General features: G+C 32.8%; 1 protein-coding gene across 1 annotated transcript; it reads left to right on the top strand.

The window, feature by feature from the left end:
- The first annotated feature begins 200 nt into the window (after positions 1–200).
- LOC129226009 (BTB/POZ domain-containing protein 3-like) lies at positions 201–19,200 on the top strand. The gene is made up of 4 exons (XM_054860583.1): positions 201–390; positions 497–611; positions 7,879–8,134; positions 17,698–19,200. The coding sequence occupies exons 2-4, from the start codon at positions 512–514 to the stop codon at positions 18,437–18,439; spliced, it is 1,098 nt and encodes a 365-aa protein (XP_054716558.1). The 5' UTR covers positions 201–390; positions 497–511; the 3' UTR covers positions 18,440–19,200.
- The last annotated feature ends 1,341 nt before the right edge of the window (positions 19,201–20,541 follow it).

A 20,541-nucleotide genomic window follows, 5' to 3' on the forward strand; every position in this document is an offset into this window, starting at 1 on the left:
GTCGGCGAATGAAATCGAGAAATCGTGACCAAGAGAAAACTTTTACTTTCGAAAAATTACGTTATCACTAAAAACATAGTATTTATGATTAAAACATTGCAAAAATCTAACGTTTTTGAGTTAATTTCGTATGACGCTCTTTATGTATTTTTTTCTGAGAGGAGTGACCTAGAGCCGATGTCTGTCATGCGTTTAGCACAAAATCTCGCGTTTTGATTATTTAGGATTATTCTGTTCTGTGCGAGTATCTCATTTTTAAATACCAAGTGTTATTTACTATTTTGATTTCTAAGGGAGAAAAAAAAATTCATTTTACGATACCGTTTTATTTTTGCCGCTCTGAATTTATGATAATCTTGTCTCATATTTAACTTGGTATCTCAGCTACAGGTATTGCTTCCAATTGAAATATTATTTTAGTGATTTCTAGGTTAATAAATATTCACCTTTTTTTTCTATACTGTGCACTTTATTGAACTTTAGTGATTAATTTCAGAAGATATAAAGGATAATGCCTCCAAGAAAGAAAATGAAATGTGTTATTTTCCCCAACAAGTATGGCGCTGAAAACGATGTGCCACGGGTGAAAGATGAGGTGTCAGTTGATGACAGTAAGAAGTAGTTTGTTTCTTAATGAGTCTTTTGTTTCATAAAACTTCCTGGATGCTAAGGTTTCTGAATTTTCGAAAGCATTTATTTCCCTTTAGTGCTAAATCTAGAATAAAAGGGCTGCCAGGAGGAATTATCCATATGCGGATACAGGGAGGGAGCAATTAAATCCCCCTTTTCACGCAAAAATGCAAAAAATTTCCCTTATAGTACATACAAAGTCGAACAATAAGGAAAGCAATGAGAGGGAAGGTCATGGCCATTGTGAGAAGTTTCAAAAATATTTAAAAGCCTTTTATAGAGCTAAATATAAAAAATCCTTATTACTCCTTGAAGTCTAACAAGTTAAATAAAACCACATTGAGGAAGTCTCAAACATAGTTTTTTAAACCCCCTTTCCTAGCTGAAATTGAAAAAGAAACATCACTGTAATTCATGTGAAATCTAACAAGAATGGAAACAATGCCAGAGAGAGGGAGGGCATGGTCACCCCACAAAAATTTCAAAAATATCAAGTGTATACCAAATATTTAGGTTCATTTAGTATAATGGGCTCGTCTTTTTAGATGTGTTTATTTCCCCCTTGCAGGATCCGATAAACTAAAATTGAGGCCCTAGGCCCACAAAAATTTGGAGACCCATGAAGACTCTATAGCGGAATGCAGTGACTGATTTACAGGTTTGAGGCTGGTTGAAATGTATTTTTGTAAGCCACTTAGTCTATCACAGATTCACAGAACTATGTAAATCATTTATTATTAGCATTTATGAATCCCCTTTAGGATCCCTTATACTTTTGACATGGTAAATTCACTACTGGCAGAATGAATAAAAATAAAAAAGGAAGTTTTTTTCCTTTTGACAAGTCATTACTTTTTTATTATTTTAAAAATACATATATTTTTTGTGTAGTTATAATGCTATGCATAAATCTTTAAGTAATTTGGGGCCCCCTTAGGAATATGGGGGCCTAGTTGGCCTGTACAATAATCAGATTCTGCCCGCATGAGGAGAAAGAAAAGGGATATGTGTTAGCAAGCGTCCTCCGATAAAAAGTTATACATTTAATGATTGCGTATTAAGTTAAAGTTAGATTTAAGTTTTAACCAGGCTTTATGGAGTGCTATGTAATTATTCTTCATTCCCTTTTTAATATGGCACCCTCCAAACCCCTCCTCTTGTTAATGTTACCAAAGATCATCTACAAACCACATTTTAAAAAATAACCTGTAAAAGCTTCCAGGGGAGGATCCCCCAGCTTTCATTTTCACCTACATTGTTCAAGATCAGCCTAAATTTTATTTTAAACGCTTGAGCTTCATAATGTTTCCGGGGAGAACTCCTACCTCCCTAACATCATTGAATGTCTTCAATAATTACGTTTCTGGAGCTTCAATTTCAAAAAATTGCTGGCCCTCTAAAAGTTACTTAGAGTCATGGATTGCCTACATTTGCAATTTAAAGAGTTCAATTTTGAAAGAAATTTGAAAATGGACCTCAGAATTTCTACAACCCCTAACTTTACTAAACATAGTCGAAACTGCGTTTTTAAGTCTGTAAATTAGAAAAATTTCCTGGGATAGGCCTTTGAAGCTCTCCTCCCCTTAACTCAGCCTTTTTAGAGCTACAATTCCTGGGGGGAGTGCTCCAAACCTCTTCCCTACCAATACCAAAGATAATTAGAATGCATCTTTAAGACTGCAAATTAGAAGAATTTCTTGGTGTAGGCCCTCGAATTTCTCCTCCATGTATCATCACGAAAAGATCGTATTAAACTAAGTTTTTGGCTCTACAAAGGCAAAAAAAAATTCGCCGGAGAAACCCTGAACTTCCCTCTTCTTAACATTATTGGGGATAATGGTTGCGTTTTTAAGGTTTCAATTTCAAAAAATGGACTGGGGGAGGGGGCGCACCCGAGCCCTTAATATTACGAAAGACTGAAAATGCATTTCTAAGATTACAAATCAGAAAAATTTCCTTAGATGGGCCCTCAAATCTCTCCTCCCTCTAACATCATCAAAGATCGTTTAAAACTGCATTCTTAGAGCTACTATTTCAAAAAATAGACGGGAGGGCCACCGACCTTTTCTCCCCCAAAGAACATCTAAAATATTTTTAAGACTACAAATTCGAAAAATTTCCGGGGGAGAAACTCCCGGACCCCCTTTACTTCGGAGCATATATTATACTTACGGTTGGTTTATATCGGCTTCCTCTTAAATCAGAAACCCTATACAGTCATCTCAGAATAGAGTACTGATTACAGAAATACCACTTTGAGGCGAGGATATATGCACACGTTTGTTAAGAAATAAGTAAAGTTATTGGGAAAGTTTTATCCTTTATGTCAAACTTGCGTCGCCTAATGAAAATTCCTTAAAAAATGCTCTAGTAAAGATGGGCTATATTAATATTTGTAAAATTCAAAATTTTTCAAAAGCCATGTATTTTTCCAAATGGCCCCCTCTCAGAATTCTGTCTGGATCCGCCCCTAGAATTGTCAAAAAAGCACTCTGTTATTTTAAGGGCTCTCTTATCTTAAGGTTATAAAAAGGCACACTTGAGTCTAGCTCAATAATAAGTTGATGTTGAATATCTAAATAGCATTACCAGGCCATTCCAGGTCAAATAAACACAATTTTCCCTCACCATGTCAGATTTTGATGAAATTTGGCACAGGGGTTTTTTATAGATAAAGCAGGACTGCCACTGGAAACTAAAAAAGAGACTAAAGCTATTATTTTGAAACAAAGGCAACTATTTTATCCAGGAACGGATCTATACCTTTTGGTCCCCCCCCCCCCCCCGCAACAAATTTCTATGGCCCCTTCCCCAGAGTCAAGCAGTGTGAAATGTTAATAAGCCTTGATGCTAGTTTTTCTCTCTTTTTTCTGCAATTTCTTGGGTTGCTGGGCCCTTGTAAGATGTGCCCTCACCCCCCCCCTCAATGGCAGATTTACTAGGGGGCGGTGGGGGCGACCGCCCCCTCTGTGACTGTCATTTTCTAAAACGAATAATATAAAATTGAAGGAATTACTAGCACTCACTACTAATATCAATCAAATACATTCCACAAATTTTCTTTAAATTAAGTTTAGACAGTTAGTGTAGTCAAGGATGGACAGCGTTACCCACTTTTTTAAGTTGAACCTAAGTTCGCCCCTCCCCCCTTTTTTGAACTTTAATAATTTTTATATTTCTGTATGTGTCTTCCAACCTTTTTCTTCCATGGACTACACTATACTGGTATGATAATACATTGCTATGTCTCAGAACAGTAGTTTCCAATCCTGGGGGTGATAGCTCCCAAAGGGGAGATTTGACACTTCAAGAGGGCGATAAGTTTGTGAGGGGCGATTAGTATTTAAAAGACAGTAAAAAGGGGGGCATCGACTCCCTACCCCCGTGAATGACGAGTTTAGGGGAAGGAATGGCTTTAACGGTTTTCAACCGCCACCCACTTTAAAAGACTGTAAATCCGCTCTTGTCCCCCCCCCCCCGTACTAGATGGTCTCCCAGCCATGGATCTAGGAATAGCGGGATGGAGCATAGGGGGAATTTCTCGAAGTGATAACGGTAACCGGCCGCCATCTTGTATTGGGAAACTGTGTCCGCGATGTTCAAGATACGGAAATTTTCGAACTTTTTTATCGAATTTCAACCGGATTTCGACTTTATGGCGTCGTTTAGCCTTCAACTGCACTAATAATACATGTAGGAAGGAGATTCTTAGCTAATTTCTGCATAAATTAATAATTAATTTTCCCATAATGTATGATTCAATAACAGATAATGATGGTAACATATTGTGTCATAAATAATCCTGCAAACCCGAGTTGCTTAAAATATCATTACAAATTAAAATTATTTGATGTAATTTGCTGCTACTTTTTGGTAATTTATAAACAATTCTATCAATTAAATTGTGAAATGAAATTCAAAACATTATCAGATGCTTTCATTTTTTTGTTATTAAGTGGAAATTAAACTTTGATTGCAAAGATTAATTTCAAAAAGGTTGTTTTTTTAAATCAATATTCATTATTTTCAGCTGGTGTAAAAATTTGAATTAAATGCTACAAAATTTAAAATCCAAGTGCTTTTCTTTTAAAAATAAACAAACTTTAGCTGGATATTTTATGCATGGAGGTTACTACATCCATGATTTTAAGTAAAAAAATTAGCAGTTATTATAAACTAGTAACAAATTTGTGTTTTACATTTATTACTAATTAACACTATGGATTTTTTCTGGTTATTGTACTATAGTTGTTTACAATAGTAAAGCTAATGTAATGTGTCAGAAGTTTTAAAACACTGAAAAGCAACAAAATTTTAAATTCAAGTTCTGAGCGTTTTTTAAGCATTAAAATTAATTTAGATGTGATAAAATTAATAAGTAAGAATTTTAATTAATATTGTGAGACTTTACAATTATACTGATACTTTCATTCATTGCATTAAAAAAAATGTTTCTTTGAGAATTTTCGAAGTTTTAAATATGCTTACTATTCGGTTGCCGAATATTGAAGAACTCTGCCAAACCAAATATTTGGTTTGTCTGCCGATATGCAGTATACTGAATACTAACCAAGTATATTCCATGCATCTCTAAAAAAATAAATGAATAAAGAATGAAGAACTGGATGGGTAGATTTTCAAGAAGTTGTTTAGAATTTTATTTACATGGGATTCCTTTTTAAAAAACTATCTAAATTTTGTTAGTTTTATTATAGTTTTATTATCATTCTGGAAACTTTATCAAAATTAGTTTTTCATTTATATTATTCCTTTATTTATCTTTGTTGATTTCTAGTTGCTTTTTTTCATTGTGCTATATTCAAATTTTATAACTTGGACACGGGCTGAAAATTTTGATAATTCTGTAGGGAAAGTATTTGTGTTTTATTAATGAAATTAGTATTTTAAAACCAGTTGATCATTCATTTGTCACTAAATTAATTTTAATTAACTAAGGACATTAATTATGCAACTAGTTTATTCTTTGGAAATTTAAAGCTTAAAATATAATTGTGTTGGCTATTATTATTTTTATTTCTTAGGTAAGCGAAAAAATAAAAAAGCACACGAAATTTTCACTTGAGTGATGCGAGTATTTTCCACCTTTCTCACCACCCAACATGGCCGCCACTTTCTCACAGTTACTTCAAACGTGACAATGGGAGTAGATATGGCATGTTCCCTCCTGTACTCTTACCTCCATCGCATAGGCGGATTTAGGACTGAGTTCCTGGGGGAGGGGGGGGGGCAGGTTTTTTTTTTTTTTTTTTGAGCAATATGGGTTGTAATCAAGGCTGGATTTAGATTTAATGTGGCTCAAAGCTATTTCAGGTTTTTGGGTCTCTCTTTTAGTTCGAACAAAACTTTTCTATCGGGGCGAAAAAGACCATTTTTTACTCCCCCCCCTTATGTTATCTTTTTTCCTGTCATACTTTAAGATCATATGCCTTACATATTCTGTTTAGTTTTACTAATATGTTGACTGCTGTCCTTCTTAAATTGAATTCAAGAGGGGAAATGGTGTCTCTTTTACATAGGGCATAGAATATCTCCAATAGCAGGGGGTCCGGGGTAAATAGATATAAAATTCTGTATTTTGAAGCATTATAAAGGGTAATTAGAACTACAAAAATCTCGGAAAAAATAAGTAAAATACTCTTTTGCAAATTACGAAAATACACAGTAAAAATTGTTTTTGGGTCGACAAATCAATGATAACAGTCCTCAGAGAGAAAAAGTGAGGGAGAAGAAAAGTGAGCCCCCCCCCCCCCCCTTAACCTCCACACACACACATTAGAAAAGGACAACCGCTGTTGTCTTCATTTTCACTTCTGAACTGTTCAAAAATGGAAAGAAATCATGATTTTTTTCTTTTAAGATTTTGGAAGGTGTGTTGTTACTATGTATAAAGTCCTCTCAAGACTGGGGGGGCATTGCCCCCATTCCCCCCCCCCCCATAAATCCGCCCATGCTCCATCGTCCCGGCCTGATTTTAGCCTAAATATAGGCAAAAATGACTGTTTTGCAACCAGTTGAAAAGACAACTTTTTTTCTGAAGTCAAAACTCCTTTTTTTTTTCAAATTTATTACTATTATTATTTTTTGAATTAAAAAAAAAAGCAACAAAACTTTGCTTATAAGCTTACTCTTATGTTTTCCACAAAAGAAGAAAAAAAAAAGAAAGACAACGCTTTAGGGGCTATTCATTAATTACGTAAGGATGACTTTCGCAATTTTTGACCCTCCTACTCCCATGTAACGGCATGTAAGATTTTTCACCCTACCCCCTATCCTTAGGTAAGATTCTATTTTGGTATTCAAAACAATGAAATGTTGATAGAAAAAGATCAGTTACACTAAAATTCGCAGTTTGGCAAAAATCAAGGATTTTTTTTTCAACAGATAAGTTATATTATTTTATTACTCAACTGTTATTAAGTTATTTTATTGCATGTAACATAAACAAATATCTCAATGCAGTTCCATGTCCAATGTATAAGAATCTTACACCACAGGAATCATTATTAATTTCCCTATTGTTAAATGTTTTTTAAATACCTTTTTGTGCAAAGAAATATCTTTACTAAAAATTTGGAATATAAACTAAAACTTTTTTCAATATTTTTTTGTATATGATCCAATACTAATTAAAAATAAAAAATGCCTGAACATTTTGGGCTAGAAAAATATTTTTTCTTGCTTTACTACGTGGTACGTACAAAAAAGGAATAAAAAGTCCTCACATTTCTTTTAAATCATATCACGTATGTGTCAGGTTTTATGCTGTAAAATAATCCCGATTAAACTACTCAAGGAGTTGATGTTGATGCAAATTACATTAACAAACACAGTTACTAAGCATTTTTAACCTAAGGCGTAATGCTAAGAGGTAGGGTAATGCAGATATAGTTACTAAGTATTTACATAGCGACAAGGTTCTTTTTTTTTTGTCTGCAATGCCAAATTCACTAGAAAACTCCTTAAAATAAGCAATGTTAACGCAGATGATACTTTGCATTGCTAGACCATTCTGCAGTTCTTCCACCACTTTTTCCGAAATATGGTTTCAGTCAGTAAAGAGAAGACAATCATAAGTTCTACCAAATTTCCAAACGAAATGTTTTATTATTTTTATTATTTAAGTGTTGTACAGAAAGTTTAAAATTTAAGTCAAATGTATATTTGGCCCCTAAAACCCTCCCTTTGGGCACAGCCTTGCGCAAATACTAATTTATACCTGTGTTACAGATAGGAACAATGGCAATGAATGGAGACACAATTCAGTTGGTGTTCGTGCTCTCAATGAAAAGGCTCTTGAAAATAAGTTCCTTACTGATATAACTTTTGAAGTTGGACCTGAAGGAGTTGCATTTAAGGCTCATAAGTTGATATTGGCGATTGCTAGCCCAGTTTTTGAAGCCATGTTTTATGGTCCATTAGCCGAAACTGGTGAAAAGGTGGTCATTCCTGACCTTTCTCCTGAAGGATTCCACTGTCTTCTCAAGTAAGTATATTTTGATAGTTTTTCAAGTTTTGCAGTAATATTTATTGTGAAATTCATCTGTTTAGTTTGATATTTGCTAGCTCTTACATCCGTTGGTTAATGTGTTTTACCATCATAAATGATAGGGTTTGTAAAAATGGCATGGAACAAGGATTTCAGAACAGAATGTGCTGTTTGCAAGATAACAATTCCTATTCTTATAATGAAACAGCAAGAGCAATATAATAAATGATGCCAGTAGACAAAATTCACGAATAAAGTCATATTTTTTACTGCTGGAGAGGGGGGACAAAAATAGAGAAAGCTTAATATACAGTTGAGCCTCAATTATTCAAAACTCTTTTAACGGTACAGATGTGATATACCCCCCCCCCCCCCATTTGGCGACATCTGATTTTTTGCACAAAATTGAAATATTTTTCTCGCCAATGAGGCGATAAATTTTTAAGCATGGCATCCCTGGTGAAACTAACCTGTGGTTGGCAACGCGAAGGCAAACTTGTTCGAACTTGTTTACTTGGGTTCTTTACTTGGTTTTACGCAGGAGAGATACGTGTTGTTTTGTGCAATATACCTTACAGGAATGCCTATTTTGTGTTAGTTTAGATTCAGTAGTTGTGTTTTGAAGTAAAAACATTAGAAAATGCCAGTTTCTTCAAACTTGAAGGTTAATTAAAAGTTAACTCCAACGTGGTGTGTATCTGTAACTTGCCATTGTCATATGATGTAGTGTTTTAGACTGAGTGTGAATATTTATACCATATAAAAAGGTAAGTTCTTTATTTTAGAATTAAAAAAAAACCTCTCACTTCCAAAATTTTTTGTTTTTACAAATCCTTGAGGGGTTCTTGTAGTTTTTAACTTTATTTTTACTGTATGTAAATTAATTTTACAGAAATAGTACGGTTATTTTGTTCCAAAAGTTAATTCTTATCGATGCCACGAATTATTTAGACATTCTATTAACGTGCCTCCTTTAGGTACTGAATTTTATGTTAACAATTGAAAGTTCTTTCGGTTGTACTCTTAAAAATGCTGAATTTTATTAATAAATCTGCACAATAATGGTGCATATTTCACTTAAAACTGTGTCATTATTGTACACTGAACGGAAGGAGCCACCCTTGGGTGTCTCCATGAAAATATACATAACTGTGACCATACTACAACTTTTTTTTTTTTGTACTGCCGGTACAAAAAAAAAAAAAAAAGAAAGAAAGAAGAGAACGCCAAATAATAGTAAGACATTTACCTCAAAACTTTGACCATACTTTGACTGTAATGTATATTAACAGTCGGAGGGATAACGGACCGAGCGGAGCGAGATCCTGGCGAGCGCGAGGTCTCATAGTACTTTCGTAATGAGACCGAGGCAGGGCCGGCGAGCCGAGGTCTCATTACGAAAGTACTATGAGACCGAGGGCTCGTATCGCGGAGAAATGATGAAAAAAAATTAATGCATTAATTTTGACTTGTAATTAATACAATAATTTATTTCATTGTATTTTAATATGTTTACAAAAAACCCCGGCCCTGTACATTTTTGAAGCATATATTCGTGATGTTTTTTGTTGTGCTTTTATGTTGTTTTTATATATATTGTGTTCTGAAGTGCTTTGATCATGTTTTTTTATCTGAATTTTTCCTGTTGGCGCTAAAAAAGCATCGCTAAGAACGATGTATGACATATGTCGTCATACATCGTTTTCTTGGCGACGCTTTCTTGGCGCCAACAGGAAAAAGTCGCCAAGGGTGGGGTATATCACATCAGTTCCCTTTTAACCAATGTTGATTTACTGAATTTTATTTATTAACTAGCCGTATTGCCCATCTTTACACGGTCTATCTCGAAAATAAAAGTTAATTGACGCATGTTCAACAACCAAGCTTCAATTAGAGGAAAGAAATGTAAAATATCCCGTTCAAACGATCGTTCTTAAAGAAAGAAAACGTCAAATCAAAAATTCCCTAACAAATTAAACGCAACTTTTCTGATTAACTTCTGCTGCCGGTACAAAAAAAAAAAAAAAAGAAAGAAAGAAAGAAGAGAACGCCAAATAATAGTAAGACATTTACCTCAAAACAAAAACAAAATTTTATTTCCTTGCAGTCGAGGAAAAAAGTGGCAACCTTCTGAACGCTAATTTAAAATGAGATTGCATAAACGATAATTTTCCAATTTAAAATTTTGGTTCCATTAGGCTTAGCAGGCGTTTTAGTTTTTCCCTGGTGATTTTACAGCCTTTATTTTTTTTGGAATTCAAAGAAAATGAGTGAACTGTATGGGTGATTTTTGCACGCTTTTGAATGCCACCAAAATCAAACTGATCGGATAATTATTTCTGGTAGAAAGAGCCATTTAATATCATTTTAGGGCCCTGAAATTAAAATTCGAACGGTTCCGTACTTTTTTGGCGTTCGAAAACCTCCCTACGTTCCTTCTCGGGTGTCCAAGTACATTACTGCCAAATTTGGTACAGATCCAACGTAAACTGGATTTGTATGGGAAACATACAATACACACACACACATATATATATATATTCTTTGTTTTATTTAAAAAGACTAGTAAACCCGTGCGGAACTCTGTACTATGCTTCGAATCCTTTAATGTGGCAAATCACTCTTTAAAATTTTCAAAGGAAGAGCATCATGAAGAAGAATCGAACAAAGTAAACGGATAAAAGTAAGCGGAAAAAGTAAACGCACAAAAGAAGACATGTAATTTGAAAATATCAGCAACAAAACCTCGTTAAATACAATGTTGTGATAATTTGATCATCTCTCACTTTTTGGTTGTACGTATTTTCAATGCAAACATAAATATAATTAAAAATGTGACTGAGTGACTCGTAAAAAAGCAGTAACTGTGCATATGAAAAAATGGATTTTGGCAAATACAATCCTACCTATGTAAGCCTCTGATGGGAAAGAATTAAGCATTAAAGATATAATTATTGGCATGGATTCGAACTGGTGCCATTCTGATTATCAGCACGACAACTAACTGAGCACTTGAGCCTTTGTTTTCGAATGCTTTTCATTGAAGCAATGTGCAATAAAAAACAGCAAAAAAGCTTTTTGCCAAAAAAAAAAAGTAATTTACATGCGTCTATGTTTTGTCATTAGCCAGCATGATACACTTTAAAATTATTCGTAACACATGGAATTTGATTAAGAAGTGAGGAAGATCTTGCATAGCGATTGAAACAAACATTCTAGAGAAATATATAAATTAGATTGGAAATAAAGTGTTTTTATTTTTGAATATTCACACAATTTCCCATAGCAGGCTGCTTTAACCGTTACGGCTTGAATGCCAGCACATGTTTTTCTTTTAATCGAACACTTAAAATTCAAAACCAAAACCAGTTGAACTAAGTCCATTTTTCAAGTGATGTAATTTTTTGAAAGTAGACAAAATGCATTTTTTCTCCTGCCGAAAGCAGAGAAGTAGAAAATGATTTCTTACTTTTGAAGTTGATAATAATTTTAATGTTTTACATCGTATTCACCAATAAGTAATTAAAGGTTTACTGGGTGAAACTCGTAATTTCAATTTGGCATAGTACTTTTTTATTTATACTAAAGGTCGAACGCTGCTATTAGAAAAATCTACATTTCAGCATACAATCAAAAAGATTTTCTGCAAAAAAAGGATTCTTTTGAGGTCCTAATTTTTAAGTCTTATACTTTTTTTATGCTTAGTTATCTGAACAAGTCTTATACTTTTTTTATGCTTAGTTATCTGAACAGAGTCAAAGCTTAAAAAAAAGAAAGAACACCCTTCGATTAATAGTCAACTTATCTGAACAATAATTGTAGCCTGCATAAAGGAGTCGAAACCCCAAGGAGCATTCTCATCACATTTATTTTATTGCCTTACGTGTTTATCTGTTGTATGTTATGAGTACATGTAATGTGTAACATTAATCTAAATTAGCTATAATGGCGGACCGGAAGTTCAGCTAATTTATGGCCGAACGCTCTACCATAAAAACTTATCAATTTAACCGAACTGTCTAGTGTTTTTAAGCTTTGTTTAAATAATAAAAAAAAGGTAAATTAAACTTTTTTTTTTGCCGAAAGCGATGCAAAAAATTGAAAAATTATATTTGAATTTTGCTTTAAAAAAAAAAAAAAATCTGCATAAGAACTACAGGCTGCATCAAGGTTTTTGCAACAAAAAAGGGGCTGGGCGTTTTGGAAAAATTGATTTTTAGACCATAGGTCTATTTTTCGTCATTAGCTGAAAAAATAAGCTTTAAAATGACGGGAGAATTTCTTCAAGAAATAAGATCTCGCATACGGACAGAAAAATAATCCACAGAAATAATATATAAAATAAGATACTGAAGAGAAGTGTTTTTATTTTTGAATATTTATGCAATTTGTTATCGCAGGCTGCTCGAACCGGCTTAGATGGTAGCACGTGTTTACCATTTAATTAAACGGTTAAAATACAAAATCAATTGAACTAAGTTCGCTTTTTAAGCGTAGCTTTTCGAATGTAGTAAAAATGCGACTGGCTAGTTGTTTTTTGCCAAAAAGGGAAAAAAAAAATATTCTACCCATTGAGTTGTTAGTAATTTTAATATTTTACTTCTTATTCTAATAAATATTCTTAGGTTAACTAAATGAAAAGCATAATTTCAGTTCAGGGAAGTATTTTTTTTTATTTGTACAAAGGATCAAAAACTCATTCGAAGAATCTACATTTCAGTATATACGATTTTTTTTTTTGAACAAAAAATTATTCCATTGAAGTCTGAAATCTTGCACATTATATGTATATTTTCTCTTACATTATGCTTTAGTTTTCTGTCCGGTGCCAAAGCTTTAAAAAGAAAACAACAACAAAAAACCCCCCTTACAATTACGCATATTAATTAAACTACAGGTTGCATCAATTTTTTGTAAAGTAAGCAGGGTTCGTACGCTCCGGGAATTCCGGGAAAACCGGGAATTGTCAGGGAAAATAACACTGTCAAAAATGTCAGGGAAAAGTCAGGGAGTTTTCAAATTTTGTCCTCCAAAAATTTTTTTTCTCAAGGAATTAAGTACTATGAAATCTAGTCTTCGTTTTTATTGTGATTTCACGAAAAAAATTGTAAATTTTTATCTAAACCGACGCTGGCACTTAAAAACTGCAATCGAAAAATGAACGTTTTTTTTCACAACGAAAAATGCGCCAAAAAAGCGAAGATTTTCTTGCATGGAGTCAGTGCGGGGAACGCATTTCTTTCTACTGCCTAAAGTTTTAGATGGGTTGCCACAACATTCTATTCGGTTCAGGGTTCGTACGCTCCGGGAAAACTTGGAATTATCAGGGAAAATGACTTAGTCAAAAATGTCAAGGAATTTTCCAAATGTGTCCCCAAAATTTTTCTTTTCCCAATTTTTTCCCAGGGGATTTCGTTTTATAAGACCTAATCTTCATTTTTATCGATGTATTTAAAAAAAATTGTAACAATTTTAAAGCAATGAAAAAAGTAGCGACCCAAAAAATCTTCAGCAGCCGCCATTTTTGGCTCTCAGTAGTTCCCAAGGGAAAAAAAAATCAGGTGAACAGCAATTATGCACAAACTCAACAGGAGAGAAGACAATTTACTGCTTCGGAAGCACAACCTGTAGATGGGAGGGTCGATCGGGGAAAAATTTTTTTTTTTTTTGATCGGAAAATCATTTCAGCTACGTGTGAAACGTAGTTGCCATCTTTGGTCATTCACAAGATGGAAGTAGATACGATCCAAAAATGCCTAAGTTTCTAAAAACAAAGCAGAATTGGATGTTTTCTTTAATTGAAAACTGATGAAAACAACAAAAAATGGCCTGCAAATTGTTTTTCTATTATTATTTGAAATAATTTTCTTGAGAAATGAAAAATTTTGTTCTTAAAACTTAATCTTATCCTCACTGCCTCGGACGCAAATGTGATAAAAACTTTTCAATGAATTGTATTATCATGAAGATTTATTATTTTTTAATTGTCTTCATGCAACAAATTAAAAAAAAGTTATTTCTTATTTCTGGGCATAGCCGCCATATTTGGTCATTCCCAAGATGGAAGTACACAAGACTTTTTCAAGTGCCTAAGTTCCCGAAAACGGCATTGGATGTTAATTGCAATGCAAACTATTGAAATCAACACAAATTGTGCCCTTTTTTTCCGGATAATTTGTAATTATTTTCTGAAAAAATGCAAAATTTAATCTTCATAACATTTTTTTTGTTTTAATTGATTTAGACTCTTATATGCTAAATACTGACTATTTTGCTTTTATTGTAGCTTTTTAAGGATTCTTAATTATTTATTACTACTTTTATACTGCAAATCCAAAAATCTACTTATTATTTTAAATTTTTCACTTTGTCGCCATATTTGATCGTTTGCACAATGGAAGTAGACTTAAACTTCCAGAAACAGAATTGGACGTTTATATCAATGTGTAATATTGAAAATAACATTAAATGTGCAAAAAGTTATGAATTTTTGAAAATTGACTATTACTTTCTGGAAAAGAAAGTTTGAAATTTTAATGTAAGCGCCCTTTAATATGTGAAAAAAAAAAAGATTATTGGCATTAGCCTATGATTGGCGGATGTTGATTTTTGTTACTATGCATTACATGGTATGCCGATTGATGCAACAAGTTAATCATATTTATACTGAAATTTAGCATTGCATTTTGCTCAATATGTTTCGTGTAACCTACTTATAAGAAAATAAAAAGTATTGTAAACCAAAAGCGGATGCTAAAAGGTTGCTGCAGGACTACAGCAAAACGCTATAATATTACGCGTGACATCAAAGAAACGCTAAAATAAGTTGAAAGTACTCTGTTTTCAACAAGTAGTAAACAAATTAAAACAATTTTGAACAAAATGTTTAAAAAAAACTTAAAATTTTGACAGAGAAAACAAACGAAAAAAAAAACCAAGTTTTTTTTTTTTAATTTAAGGGGAGAAGTTTCAGTTCTGCATCGCTACTTTAAACAATTTTAATTATTTTGAAAATATTACTATTTAAACTTAAATTTTGAATGAAGCGAGTAACCTGGAATTTTCTAAAAAACAACCTGGAAAACCTGGAAAAGTCAGGGAACTTTTTTTAACCAAAAGTGTATGAACCCTGGTAAGAAGCGTTCCTATTGCATTAAATTTACTGCCTCACTTGTGTTATGAATTGTATTTAAAGTGTTTATGTAATGCGTGATATTTGTCTATTTTTTTCGATGTAGATTGTCTGGACTGGGCCCGAACTCTCGTTCTTCTGGTTACCAGTCGAACACTCTGGCGATTTAGCCATTCAGCTCTGTCGGTTGCAGTGCAAGTTAAACATATAAGTTTAACCGAAAGGCTCTGTTTGGTGCTTTAAAACAGTTTTTTTTCTGACAGAAAAAATAACTTTTAGACCGTGGGTCTATTTTTCGTCATTAGCCTGCACAATAAGCTTCAAAATGAGGGCCAAATCAAAGAAATCGATTAAGATCTCGCATTGCAACAAAAAACAGGCTACATAAATAATATATAAGGATTTTTTGGAACTGATGTGATATACCCCACCCTTGGCGACTTTTTCCTGTTGGCGCCAAGAAAGCGTTGCCAAGAAAACGATGTATGACGACATATGACATATATCGTTCTTAGCGATGCTTTTTTAGCGCCAACAGGAAAAAATCAGATAAAAAACATGATCAAAGCACTTCAGAACACAATATATTTATAAAAACAACATAAAACCACAAGAAAAAACATCACGAATATACGTTTCAAAAATACCAGAAACTAGAAAGTTTTTGTACACAAAGAACAGCATTAATGTAATTATATCACTTATTTGATTCGTACATGGCAGCAGTTTTACTAAGAAAAGTATAGTATAATCTCGAAATCCCAATCTTTGATATCTCAAAAACCTTGATATGAAACAAAATTATTTTCCCCCTTGATTTTGTGTACTTATCTAATATTGTTTTTCATTCTTATGTCAAAGAGTTTTTAATAAAAACCTTGTTATGGCGAATATTTTTCTAAGTCAAATATAATTTTTACGGAAAAACCAGTTTCTTGTCTCGAAGAAACTTGAGAAATGTTTCCAAAAATTTCTCACATCCTTCATTATTTCTCTCAGAGGTTAGGAATGATACAGAGAAGCTTATCTACTGTCAATTTCATTCCAGAGCCCGGGACAAAAGAGAGCCCTTCGGACTCTCTGTCCGAAAAGTCAAGTCCTGCAAAGCCCAAAAAACTACCTAAAACTTTTTGCGATACATGAATGACATACTTTTGAATTAAAAGGAATAGGAATGAAATGGGACTTAATGGAAAGGATGTATAAATTTAAAAGACTTATAATTGACATGAAGAAACAATGCTTTACTGTATTTTATCTTTTTTTAAATTGAGAAGCAGTGAAAGTTGAGAAGCAGTAAGTTAACCACCATTTTCACTTCAGTTTTAGGAACTGGAACTAAATTAATATTTACAAACTTTGTTTATGCCCATTCCATATGATATGTAGGAGTAATCTACTGGTGAACTTTCTTCGAAAATTATAATTAAATAGCAAAATCTTTTAATTGTAGCATAGACTTGTGTTAGGCCATCTGTTGAACAGATTTGCATAGAAGTTACCCAGTTATTTTTCACTTGAAATTGCACTTGTGTATGTTTCCCCCTTTGCTTTGCCAGCAGTTTAACAGGAGAGTCTTTGGGCTTGGCAAGCGCTTGACAAGATATCACTAAGTTGGCATCATTTTCGCAGCTTTTTTTTAATGCTTAATTCGACTGGAAGACGCAAAATTTGGCGATGTTCTCGCTTTTTTTGAGCATAATAAATGATTGAACTTCTGTGTTTCCTCATCAGATTGAAAAGCAGTGGTTGATAACCATTGAAATTATTTCTTTAATTAGCTATGTTCTACAAAATGTATATTTTTGTGCATTTATGATTTTAAATATAATTGAGATGCATTTATTTCACCAAATTCAAATTTGAAAAAACAATACTTGTATATTTCTGTTTAAATATGCTCTAATTTTTGACCAACCCCTCTTCGTCCCATCATGGGCTAAAGTGGGGTATAAAAACATGCTTTTTTAAATAAGAGAAAACAATAAAAACAAATAATGAAAATAAAAAATAAAATAAAAATAAAAACGTTTCTGCTTCATGCTTAATCTATGTCAATCCAATGTGGCCAAATTTTTTTTTAAATAAATTTTTATGTTTGATTTTTGGACTTTTTCTTTAAAAACTTGATTTTAGCCCCACTTTCTCCCACTTGATCCTACTTCTGGTTTCAGATTTACAATTGACTATGTGTGACAGGGTAACATACTTTCTGATAACTGTAATTGTTCCTTTTATTTTGCCAGAAAATAGCTAGATAAAGAAGATAGATCTTTGATGATAGTGGAAAAATGAAAAATCATGTTTAAAATAATTTTGTGTTTCAGATTTTGTGCTCTGATTCACAAAATTTCAATGTCTCAACTTCAATTGCACTTTCAATTGTAAAACAGTGAACAACCCTAATTTAATGCTTTCTTTCTTTCAGATATGTTTATACTGAAAAGATATGTTTTGAAAATGAAAGTGAATCTTTCAAAGCATCTACCGCAGCCGATAAATATTGTGTTCCAGCTCTAAAAGATGAATGCGAAAAATATATTTATAAATGTCAACTGTCTCCAGAAAATGTATGGGTGTTGTTTGAAAATGCACTGTTTATGGGAATGAGCACCATTGTTGAAAGATGCTTGGAATTTTTTAAGCGAAATACAAAATTGGCATTGGAAGTCGATAGTTTTCTAGATACCGATCCAGGAACACTGGAAAAAGTATTGCAATTAGATACGCTTGATGTAACCGAATTAACTCTTTTAAAAAACCTTGTTCGTTGGGGTGAACACAAGTGCAGTTCTTCCACTGATGAAGTTTCTTTGAAAGAGGTATTAGAGCCTCTAATATGCCACATTCGATTTGGGGTATTGTCTGCTGACGAGTTCTGTAGCTTTCTTGAGGATAGAAAGGATCTATTTAGTGATGCAGATGCTCTGTCAATATTACAGCATTTAGTGAAACCACCGTCTAATCCGCTGCCCGACTGGTGTTGCACGAAAACTTGGCGAAGCACTCATATGGAGTCCTTTGTTGTTTCATTCATGTCTAAGAAGTCCGGAGGCTCACGACATTCATCCAATGTCAGGGTGGAAATGTCAAGCACTTCTAGTAGTTCATCTTCAAGTAGTTCCTCTGATGACACTGATTGCTGTTCTGATACATATTCATCTTTTTGAATGTTTTAGAAGACATTTCCAAATGCTGGAGTCATTCTTTCTCTTGTACTTCTCCATACTACTTTTTTTTGAGTTATAATATTTTCATGCACGAAACAGTAAATTGGTTTCTAATTTAATGGATGTATCAGCTAGGGCTCCTCCAACTGGTCCTTTTTCCCACTAAAAATCCATATTTTAGTCTCAAATCCCTAAAAGTCTTTTAAATAATCTTTTCCTTTTTGTTTAAAGATTCAGTTTAATTCAGTCTTTTGTTCATTTATGTTTTTTCTAAGAAAAATATGTATGCTCTTTACTACCCTACCACAATAATTTGTAATTTGGGAATCAATTAGGAGCACTACAGCAAGAGTTCAAACTGTTAGATGGGTATAATAAATTTCTTTAGCACAGTTTCTTGTTCTAGGTAAAGGTAATTTTAATTTTAAAAAATAACAAAATCTACTTATTTATCAGTAAAAAATAGCAGATACCAAATAATGATCCAAGAGGCTGGTTACTGATTACCACCGAAGAATTAAAGCCTAAAATCCATTTTTGAAAGAATATAGGTCCCTTTTCTCCTCAGGGACTAACTAAAAACCTGTTGGGAGCCTGGCATCAATGTTAAGTAAAGAAAACCTTTTTCCTACTGAACTTAATCTTGATTTAAAAAAAAAATATATTTATTTTAAATATTAACAATAGATGTTTGGAAATTTGTTTTTGATAAAGTTTTAGTTTTCATACCTAGTAAACTAAAGATAAAGAAGGGGAAAAGACTTAAGGTTAATTATATATTTACATATATATATATATGTATATTGTTTTTTTTTTTTTTTTTTTTTTTTTTTGAGTCAATTTTAAAAAAAGTTTATTTTGATGCATAAAAAACATTAATTTGTTTTAATTAGAAACATATTTGCATGACAAATTGATTGCAATAACTATTTTAAGATTAAGAATAATTTAGTTATGAAAATTTGAATTGTTTTATTATCTTATTCCAACTATGGTAAACTAATACATACTTATAAATAGTGTGAATAAAACTGAGTTATGACTGTTTGAAAAATATTGCATGCAATACAGATATTATAATTGTCAAAAGTTCAAAGTGAAAAATGAACATGAAAATGTCATTACATAAAAGTAAATTTTTGAAACTTCTAACGTACTTTTACTTTTCATATTTTGTAAAAGAAAATTAGTTGTGCACATTTTAATACATGTAAAACAAGAACAGCATATGAAGTTTCCGTTTCCAAAATAGAAACCAAAACTGTTTTTTTTTTGTAATGGAGGAGGGATTTGTTTTCTAAAGTATAATTTATATATTTTATTTTTATTTTGTTTTTTCTTTTCCCTGCTTGAAAATGTTTTAAATTTTGTATTAGCTTGTTTGTTGTTGCAATAAAATTTTTTTATTTAATTTAAAGGTTTTGATAAATGAAGTTTTTCTTGTAAATTTTCTTACTTTCCCCCCCAAAATAAGATCCAGTCTCATATTAAATTGTTGCTAAAGATAATGCTGGGATTTTCAAACTTTTCCGACTTGCTGCACCCTTTGAAGAATTATAATTTTTTCATGACACCCTATTCTATCTATTATATACATACACATGTAAAAATTCCCTTTGGGGTTTTGAAGCCCTATTGGAATAAATAAACAATACAGCAACAACGCTGGCTTTACTCTAGAATGAAACTGTACAAGTTTTGTTCGAAATGTTCGATAAATTGACCTTTTGTATTTTGGTAGACATCAAGTCTACCAAAACCCATGGTGCATGAAATTACGATCTTTGGTATAATACTATTAAAAAAAAATCTCTTGGAGTGAAGTCCGAAGAGCACGGTGACCACGGAAGAAGTTGATTCTTGTCATCAGAACCTTGTCAAATCCAAGGACTAGGAAACTCGTTATTGAGAAAATGAGGAACGTCTGTCAGATAATGGGGGGTGTCCCATCTTGTTGGAAAATAAACGGCTATTGACATGTTACAGCAACCAGCAAGTGACAGCAGACGAGTCAGTCTTGAGATTTGACATCTACCGCATTACGAAAGGCTTACGCATCGAGCATTTAGGAAACAAAACCTGCACACTTTCTTTCTCCAGTA

This window comes from Uloborus diversus, chromosome 7, assembly GCF_026930045.1.
Source record: "Uloborus diversus isolate 005 chromosome 7, Udiv.v.3.1, whole genome shotgun sequence".
NCBI classification, from domain to species: domain Eukaryota; kingdom Metazoa; phylum Arthropoda; class Arachnida; order Araneae; family Uloboridae; genus Uloborus; species Uloborus diversus.

Bases quoted from the DNA above. Each gene is read 5' to 3' on its own strand.
- LOC129226009 (XM_054860583.1), top strand. From the start codon at position 512: ATGCCTCCAAGAAAGAAAATGAAATGTGTTATTTTCCCCAACAAGTAT. The intron at 612-7,878 runs GTAAGAAGTAGT...CCTGTGTTACAG, and splicing joins TGAGGTGTCAGTTGATGACA to ATAGGAACAATGGCAATGAA. The intron at 8,135-17,697 runs GTAAGTATATTT...TCTTTCTTTCAG, and splicing joins GGATTCCACTGTCTTCTCAA to ATATGTTTATACTGAAAAGA.